The following is a 10,234-nucleotide window of genomic DNA, read 5'->3' on the forward strand; positions in this document are numbered from 1 at the left end:
CTGGAAGCTGAGGCAGGAGGATCACGAGTTCAAAGCCAGCATCAATGAAAGCAGGAGAGTGTCTCTAAATAAAAATACAAAATAGGACTAGGGATGTGCCTTAGTGGCCAAGTGTCCCTGAGCTCAACCCCTGGTATTCCTCCACAAAAATAATCAAAGAAATATTAATCTCTTACATGAACCTAATAAATAGTCTCTGAAGTACAGCATCTGCATTTGCTCACCATCATTAAATTTATTTCCCACGCTGATACTATGCTTATCTTTACATAATGGACATCTTTTCACCACCACTCCATGCAAACAGAATAATATTTAAAAAATATTTAGACTCTATATGCATGTCCCTATACTGAAAAACAATCCCAATAATTGTACACAGTTAATCCACAATATCTTAGTGAATGGATGCAATAAAAATTTAGTTCATGTAAAGTAAAAAGCAAATATTCATAAATAAAAGAATATTAAAATTATTTAGGGATTCCAAATCCTAGATTCTTTCTATCTTGTTACTTAAGAATTTTCCAGTAAACATCTTTAATGTCTGTCCTTTCTTTGGGGTCAAGCTTTGAAGGAAAAGTTCTCAGAGGATTTTGAAAGTTAAGTATTTATGTCCCAGAAATGTTGGTGATGCACATCATTTTTCAATCTGAAACACATACAATCACAATTAAATCAAAGGGTGACTGGGTTTCTATAAAGAAAATTGATTTGGTGAACAGATGATAGTTTCTTCTCCTGTTCCTCCTCTGGTTAACATCTGTTAGCCTTCCTTCCCACTTACAAGACACTTTTAAATCTTTCCAAGAGAATCAAATCCAATTCTCATCTAGTCCCTATCTTAATTAAAACTAGAATCTCCAGGTGACAGTCTCCTACAGTGAAATCCTACTGTGGTTGGTCAATGCCTAGGTACCAAAATTTTCCTTTAAATATGTTACTGCTTGCCTCAAAATAAAAAATAAAAGGAAGCCAGAAGCAGAGGCACATGCCTGTAATACCAGCAGCTCAGGAGGCTAATGCAGGATGATCCCAAGTTCAAAGACAGCCTCAACAAAAAGCAAGGTGCTAAACAATTCATTGAGATCTTTTCTCTAAATGAAATACAAAATGGGGATGAGGATGTGGTTCAGTGGTCAAGTAAGTGCTCCTGAGTTCACTCCTCTGGACCCCAAAAAAATAAAAATAAAAAAAATAAAAGAGGCTAGAGATGTGGCTCCATGGTTAAGTGTCTTTGGATTAATCCCTGAAATAAAAAATAATAATAATGTTACTTTTGCCACTTGCTCCCCTTACACAATTTTGATAGTATTTATATCACCTTATAGAGTTCAAAAACTTTACAACGTTATTCAGAATACTCATCAAGTCCCAATAGTATAATGTGATATCATTATAGAATGGATCAGCATGCTGCTCTGCAACACATAAAGAGTATAAGGATTCTTTCATTCACAGAGCAAAGCAGCCTGAGGTGAGACCACAAACATGCATATTTGCCCATCCCAGGTGAATTTAAAATGTTTCTCATCCTCATTCATGATCTGAAATGAAAATCAGTTATTTCCTACACAATAACCACATATCTCATACCAGATATGTGTCCTAGTAACGTTTGGAAAAAAAATAGCAATGACTAAGTATGTGGTTGTCTATCATTACTGAACATGACCACATAACCAAGAGTGACACCAGTCTCTAAAATATACTAAAAGTTATGTGCTCTAAGACACAAACATCTCCAGGGACTAAAAATGTCAGACTCCATAGCTCTCATGCAGAAGACTCCAAAGGACAATTTGGTGAAAGTTGTTTCTTCTAAAGAAGGTTATTTTATTAAAGGCCACCAGAATGTTCAAGTCCTCTGAATACCAGGGCAAACTATGACCCAGTGCTTTGAAAATGTTTTGATTATCTTGAAAGAACTGGGATACTTAAAAAATATTAAATCATACCGACTGTGATAAAATAAAAAAGACCGTGTTATTTACACAACAGATGTTCATGAGTAGCAAAGTTTGCCTCTGACAAAGATTTAACATACAGAAATCTTGTATGAGCCTCTCTCAGTGAAGGAATGAAATTTGTTCTCTATGCATTTTCACAGTTTGTTTGTGCTTTCAAGGCCATGGATTGTCCTGCTCTTTAGCATAGCAGCAGCTCGAAAATCAAATTCAGAGATATCACTCAAGTGTAAGAAGGAAATGTTACATAGTATTAAGTGTTTGTTTGTTTCATTAATTTTGGTGGTTTTGTTCTTGTTTTTTTACAAGTAGTGAAAACAAACACAAGGATTTTTGTATTAAACTTTTTCTCCCCAGAAATGTTAACAGTCTGATGTTTTGCAAAAGAAATAAATATCTAGATTCAATGAGGTGTATGCAAGAAAAAATTAAATTTTGTGCAAATTCAAGAACTTCAGTAAATCAACCCAGTAGAAAGTCACACACAGCCTGGAACCACCCTTCATTGATAAGGCAGATATGTTTGATGCCTTAACCACACATGGGAATGGAGAGGGCTGAACACCATCTCTGATTTCTGTGCTGCTGCTTCCGCCCAAGAGTTACAGATAAAACGAGTTGGTGGCTCTTTCCACACTCTCACACAATACTCTGAACAGAAGACTCTTCTCAGGTTCCAACAGAATTATCCACACACATCCTGATAGCAGATTGGAGCCTGGCAAGACCAACATAGGACACAGTCACCTATAGTCTTCAGTTTCCTATCTATCTCCATATTCTTTTCATCTCACGATAGTTAAAAAAAAAAACTGCTCAATTCATATGCTCCTTATCTATAGAGAAAGATCCTTAGCCTAGCAAGCAGAACCACATGTAAAGGTATATAAAATTCTGCAAGCTAAGTCCTCCAGTTTAGTTCTTAACCTATTAAGGAGCTGGATAAAAGAATTCAATACATATTCTTTGAACAAAAAATTTTTATTTTGAAGTCAGAAGATGGATTATTTCTTTCATCTTTTCACTGATTCCATAAAATTTTAAACATAAATCCTGACCAATATAAAACTAATACCAACAGTGGAGCCAACTCCATAGTCAGAGAAGCAAGAGATAAAATTCATATTCTCTTTCTTTTTGACTCATTACATTTCTCCTTAGTAACCTGAATCCACTCAGGAGATGTCATCTTTTTCTCCAGGTCCACCCACTTTCAACAGCACCCATGTTCCAAATATAATATTCTGTCCTACATTTCATGAAAAATTGACTATGTAAAATAGGAAGTCGAATGAAAGTCTTTCTCATACTAGAAAACTGACTTCTTCACCCATGTTCAGTACACCCAGTCCCAGGGATCCCACACAGTCAGCAAGGTGTCCCTACTGTAGATATAAATATAGGGTGGTTCTCAACTAGTTGCTTAGTTGATATTTGTAAGGGTATCAGAAAGTGTAGACTTCCATCCCATCCCAATTATTCTCTTGCTCCTCGTCCACACACCCACACCCACTGTCTATGTGTAGCTCTATCTGACTCATCTTTCTGACTTGAGGGGAAGTCGATGCTGCCTAAACTCATTCCTAATAGATTGAGTGATTTTACTCTCCCATCTTCCAGAATCTCTCATGCTGCAGTTTGCTGCAATATGACAATTTTCAGGTTCTCATTCAAACTTCCCTAGAACTTCTGAAAATATGTTCCTGGATCTGGTCTCTTTAGTATGTCCAGGATCACCTCTCATGACCTGACTCATCCCTAGTGGACTTGAGCTGTTCTCACTGAAAAGTGATTCTTCCAAAAATTTAGAGTCCAAGAAGAGGAATGAACCGATTTCTTATTGTCTAATTCCCCTCCTTTCTCCCATGAGGTTATAACTTAGCCTTCAGATGACCTGGATCTCTAATACTAGTCAGTGTGTTTCTTAACATCAAGGAATATTTTGGTATGGTCTAGCACATTCTAGATGACAGAAGAGAATTATTAGTTTCAATCATTTCATATAACTCTTTGAGAAGAATATGAGAACATAGGACAAGAAGTGGCATGTGGTCTGTTGGGAGCAGAGTGAAGATTCCTAATACTAATTTTTTCCCATTTGCATTGTCTGATTCCTATGAACTGATCATGCTACCCAATTTTCCAACCAGTAAGTGCCTGTTAGAATTTGCAAACAGGCCTCTCTTGATTGGGATCTATCTGACTTGGCTTCCCTCCAAAGGTCTTTGTCCTCTATCAGTTCCTTTTCATGTAGTCACCCTCAGGATCTCTAATATCTCCTTCACCCACATGTTCTTACTCATCCACTCCTCGTTTCTTGAGCAAGTGAGTCTCCAGGCAGCTTTCCATCACTGAAGGAATTTCCAGGATTTAACATGTAATGTGAATATGGGGAGCAGCCTCCAAAACACAAGGGTATTTTGCCTATGTACCTTGTGGGAACAAGCTTATTTCAAGATTGAAAGGAAAGTGCATGGCAGAAATTATTATTCTGGAAAGGGCAGAAATTATTCCTCTCCAGCCCAGTAATTTGGTATCTAGACAATGACACTCTTTACTAAATCTATCTATGACCCATCCTAATCCCGCCAATCTGGGAATACATGAGGTGACATGTCAGAAAAGAGAATTATTTTTCTGGATTCCACTAAAATTAGTAACAAGTTGACCTTAAACTACACAGAGTATCTTCAGTTATCAAGGTGGGCCCAAAGTCAGTTCAAGGAGCCCTTGAGTAGAAGAGGGTAGCAGAAGACTCACAAAGGAAGATGTGGTGACAAAAGTCCAGCACAGAGAGAAGCTTTGAAAATGGAGAAATGTGTTTATGAGTCAAAAGTGCATGCTCAGCCAATCTAGAAAAGGAAGAAAGCAAATTCTTCTCTACAGAAATGACTGCAGCCCGGTCACCACTAATACATTCCAAGAGAGACCCACATTAGAATGCTGACCTCCAGAACTGCAATATAATAAATTTGTGTTACATGACCTGAAAATTTTGTACTAATTGGTAACATTAGTAACTGAAAAAACACTGCCTCACACCAATCATATTTGCCTCTTCCATTTCAAAATCCCCATCTTTTTCAAGGCAAAATTTGAAAATCCATGTGTCTGATTCTCCCAATCACTGCCATCTCCTATCTTCTGCTCATAATCTCTCCAGATTCTGAGAGGGGAACATTTCCTCCTACGACTGCAGTATCAAATTCTGCTTCTAACAGAGTGACAATTTTGAAGGCTGCTAAGCATGCATAGACCAGAAAAGGCAGTCCCCCCAAACTCAATTAAAGATATAATTAAGAAGACATAAAAAAAAATTAGGTCTACTTCTCACTATTTTGATAAACAGTGAAGTACTAGCTTTTTCACACCCAAGAAAATATAAAAAGAAACTTGTTAAAACTGGAAATTACATTTCCATTGTTGAATACATGCAAAGATATTTTCCCCATTGACTAAGGAACTACCTGTGTTCCATTTGGGAGACAAATGGATAAAAGCCCTGCCTCATACGATTAGGACTGAAAAATACATATAGCAGGTAATACTTCTCTGTCTCCAGCTCATGCCATAAATTAGTAGAGGGTGAAGGAGAAGATGATGAGTGGAGAAAGGAAGCATGTCCTGGCACTTCTTTAGCACCAGACTTACGAAGCAAGAAGACTGCCTCTCACGGAGATGACTAAAAACCTCATTGCAACTTAATACTAAATTTTTTTTAAGAGAGAGAGAGAATTTTAATATTTATTTTTTTTAGTTTTCGGCGGACACATGTTTGTATATGGTGTTGAGGATCAAACCCAGGCCGCATGCACATCCCCAGACCCTAAACTGGTTTTTAAAAAATCGTAGAGTTATAGAAATTCAGTAACTTCAGCATAAGAAATAATACTTTAGAGACACACCAGCTCCAGTCACCAGCAGTGGCAGCAGAGGAAGCAGAGAGAGCAGAAAAAAGAGATGCGTGGCCAGCAAATAAAGGAATTTTAAAATAAAGAAAAATTGTGGAGCAGAACAAGAGGCTGAGGCAGGAAGATCACGAGTTCAAAATCAACCTTAGTAACAGCGAGGCACTAAGCAACTCAATGAGACCTTGTCACTAAATAAAATACAAAATAGGGCTGGGGATGTGACTCAGTGGCCAAGTGTCCCTGAGTTCAATCCCTGATAGCCCTTCTCCCAAAAAAAGGAAAAAGAAAGAAAGAAAAGTTGACTTAGGAAAATCTTTGATTTATGGAGGAAGGCTGATTTTAATGAACACAGAGTTAGTAGGGGAAACACCACAGTGGAAACAAATTCAAAGCCTTCCATGGGGGCAGCATGGAAAGCCCTCCAAGGGCGCAATGCAGAAGGCCTTTTTGGGGACAGGCCCCAAATGGCTATAGTTGGGCTCTCTTGCCAAGGCTTCCTGCAGGCTATGTTTGGTCTTAGTGTGTGACTGAGACCATGAATCAGCTATGTTATGGTTAACAAGTATTCAAAGTCAGATACATATATACTCAAGGTCATAAACATTTGCTTGTAAGCATGTGTCCACTTTTGTAACCTGTTGACAGTGTGCCTTCTTTGTTTGGCCTGCACATAAAAAAGGCTGATGGAAATGTCTCACAGGCTGGCTAAGATCTATTGTCACGTCCAAATAAAAGATGACCAATATTCCCATAATGATTCACATCTTCTTTCAACTGCCCAATCCCTGGTATACCTAAACCTTGCTTCCCAAGCCTAAGCCTCACCCTCAGTCTCACAGCCTTCCACAGACACATTAGGGAAAGCTCTCTGCAGGTGTAGAAGACACTGGCAAGTGTGGAAAACACTCCCAGGTGCTGAAAGCCGTCCCCCATGGAGCTTACACAGCTACAAACAGAGGCAGGATTGGGAACTCATGAAGAAAGTTACCAGCATCCAATTAAAAAATAAATAAATAAATTTCCCAAAGCGTTTCTGAACCAAAGGGACCAAAATAAGAACAAAGAACATTTTACCTAGACCATTCAGCCTCTGGATCCCAGAGGAGAAAAATCCCAGAATCGCTTGCCTCCTATAAGAGCTATTGCAAAGTCTCTGACTGCAGCCACACAACGACATCTGCCCTCCAGGGCATGTATATACACAATGCAATGATGAGTTCATTCTTTGAAAAGATAAGTAAAATTGATAAACCTTTGGCCAAAATAACCCCCCAAAAAGGAGAAGGTCTAAATCAATAAAATTAAAGATGAAAAAGGTGACATTACCATAGACCCTGCTGAAATCTAGAGGATCATCAGAAACTATTTTGAAAATTGATACTCCAATAAACTGGAAAATTTAGAAGATATTGACAAATTTCTAGACACATGAGACCTGCTCAAATTTAAGCAGGAAGATATAGAAAACTTAAATAAACCATTAGCAAGTAAAGGGCTTTTCACTGAAATACCAATTAAAAGGCTTCCAACAGAGAAAATCCTAGGACCAGATAGATTCTCAGCTAAATTCTACCAGACCTTTAAAGAACTAAGACCTGTCTGTCCGAAGTTATTCCATAAAAGTGAAAGGAAGGGAAAACTCCCAATAACATTCTCTGAAGTAAAAAAATCAGTAAAGATTATTATTGAAATAATGAAGATATAAAGGTCAAAAAGTCTATATATTGACATATTGACCTTGCTACATGCAATATAGATGTATATTTCTATATTACATGTAATAATCATATATCCAAGCCTAATCTGCCTGTATAGTACCTAGAAAAAAATTAGAAAGTTTTGCACTGGGCTTCACTAGTGAGAAAAGGAGACAGAAACTTCTATAGAGATTCTTCAACTAAAAGAAATGACCTGCTAGGATTGGAGCCCACATAGTTCAAGGCACAGAACAGACACAGTGAGATCTGTGTTCTGAGAACACTAGACTCTAAAGAAACTATGCCTGATTCAGGTTGCCCCACCTTGGGTTTTGGTTAAAGGAATCAATAAATTGCTATTTCTTCAGATAAGGTGTTTAAAAAATGCTGGGGATGAAAAGAATATGAAATATTTTTTTATAATTGCACATGTTGACAAGGCCACAATATAATAGGAGATGCAAGAGTATTACACCATCAAGAAGGCAACACATAAAACACATAGCTTTTCTAGGGGAAAAAATATCAATTTCATTTATTTAACTGACAGGTGATTGAACATAATTGCTATTTTAGGTAATTAATTCCCAGAAAACTGTATTCAGGAATAGAGTGCTAAGCAAGTTCATCAATAAATCCAAAAATATAAGTTTTGACAGACTCAGAAATCTTTATAAATATGATACAGAATCATTAAATGATTTTAAAATATTAATAGATTTATATATTTAACCATCACAATAAAATGAAAATTGCTTTTAAGTATTACTTTTAAACTACATAGAATTAGTCACTTAAAATTTCTCAGGAAAATATGTCTCCATATTTAACAATAATATTTTAATTTATAGATTGTTTTCTGTATTCATAGGCCACTACAAAAGGGAGAATTTGAAAAATACATTGCTCAACAAATATTTAGGAAGGTATAAATGTATTTTAAGCTGAGAATTTACACAGGCTGAGTCTTAAAAGAATGTTAAATTCAAAGAGTATAAAATGTATGTATCTGGAAACAAAAGATTACATTTATCTTAGACTTCATAATGTAATGATTTCAGTTTTATCTTTGAGTATGGATTTAAAACAACCAACTATTTGGAATCTTCTCTTAAAGTGCTCATTATTAGCCTTTGGTGGTCATAATAATTTATAACTGAGACAAGCATACATAGCTAAAGAATTTATTCATTCATTAAGCAAGATGTATTAAGTTCATACAATGTTCAATAAAAAGCACAATATATTGCAATTTATTTTTTTTAATTGTAAAACAGAAAGAATAAGGAAAGTTTCCAGAGCAATATTTATTTCTTCATCACTTTTCTCAGTGCACCTAAAACTTCCTTGTTTCTCAGGCTATAAATGAAAGGATTTAGCAGGGGAATTATAATGGTGTAGAACAGTGAATACATTTTATTTTGATATTTATCTGGACCTGACCCAGGGCGCACATACATGAAGAAGAGAGTGCCATAGAACAAAGACACAGAGAGCAGATGGGCCCCACAGGTGGAAAAGGCTTTGCTTCTTCCCCTCTCAGACTTCTTTTTCAGGATGGCAAAGAGGACACGGGCATAAGAGACTATGATACTCAGAAGTGAAAACTCTTGTATGGAAGTGGCAAATATAAAAATCACTAATGCATTAATAGATGGGTCAGTGCAAGAAATTGTAAACAGTGGCAAGATTTCACAGTAGAAATGGTCTATTATGTTGGACCTACAGAAAGTCAATCTATGTAATAATCCTACATGAATTATGGGGTGCAGAAAACCAATTACATATGACATACTTATCAGACAAGTGCAGAGTCTGTTCGACATCACCACTGGGTAAAGCAAGGGATTGCATATGGCTACATAGCGATCATAGGCCATCACTGACAGGAGAAAAATTTCTGTGGTTGCACTGTTACAAAAAAAATAATACTGGATGAAGCACTCAACCAAGGATATCTTATGATTCTTAGATAAAATGTTGATAAGCATCTTGGGGGTCACAGAGGATGAAGTACACGCATCAGCCATGGCTAAACTACTGAGGAATAAGTACATAGGGGTGTGAAGGTGGGGGTCCTTCCAGATGAGAGCAATCAGGCCAAGGTTGCCCACCATGGTGATGAGGTAGATCACAAGGAACACCAGGAACAGGGGCACCTGCAGCCCTGGACGGTCTGTAAGTCCCGTGAGAACAAACTCAGTCACCTGTGTCTCATTTGTCTCCATTATATCTACTCAGGCTAATCACTGCAATGAGAGAGGTTAAAAACATTAATCAAGTCTTATATAAAATGATAAGGAGTACAAGTGGAATTACTTTGTTTCTATTGTAATTTGCTCATGAAAATGAATATAATGAAATATAAAGTTTCAATGCTTCTTTTAAGAGCACATCGAAAGCTTTTATGTACTTTTGAAATAAGGTGTTTTTAATGCATATAGTTACTTAAACAATTGTGGAAAAAGCTATAAACACTAAGGGATTTGGTCTGAAAACCTGTCATTCACAAATACCTTAAGATTGAATGTATTAATGAGGAAATGTTTTACAGAATTAAGACTAAAAAAAAGTTGCTGGGCACAGTGGCACAACAGTGAGGCAGTAAGCAACTCAACCCTGTCTCTAAATAAAATACAAAAAAGGGTTTGGGGTGTGG

General features: G+C 36.8%; 1 protein-coding gene across 1 annotated transcript; it reads right to left on the reverse strand.

Moving 5' to 3' along the window:
* Positions 1 to 8,882: 8,882 nt before the first annotated feature.
* Positions 8,883 to 9,815, reverse strand: LOC101967979 (olfactory receptor 5AC1). The gene has a single exon (XM_078041320.1). The coding sequence runs from the start codon at positions 9,801 to 9,803 to the stop codon at positions 8,883 to 8,885; it is 921 nt and encodes a 306-aa protein (XP_077897446.1). The 5' UTR covers positions 9,804 to 9,815.
* Positions 9,816 to 10,234: the final 419 nt, after the last annotated feature.

This window comes from Ictidomys tridecemlineatus, chromosome 3 (assembly GCF_052094955.1).
Source record: "Ictidomys tridecemlineatus isolate mIctTri1 chromosome 3, mIctTri1.hap1, whole genome shotgun sequence".
Lineage (NCBI taxonomy): Eukaryota > Metazoa > Chordata > Mammalia > Rodentia > Sciuridae > Ictidomys > Ictidomys tridecemlineatus.

What these genes read in the sequence shown, in the direction of transcription:
- LOC101967979 (XM_078041320.1), bottom strand. Translation starts at nt 9,803, where the DNA reads ATGGAGACAAATGAGACACAGGTGACTGAGTTTGTTCTCACGGGACTT.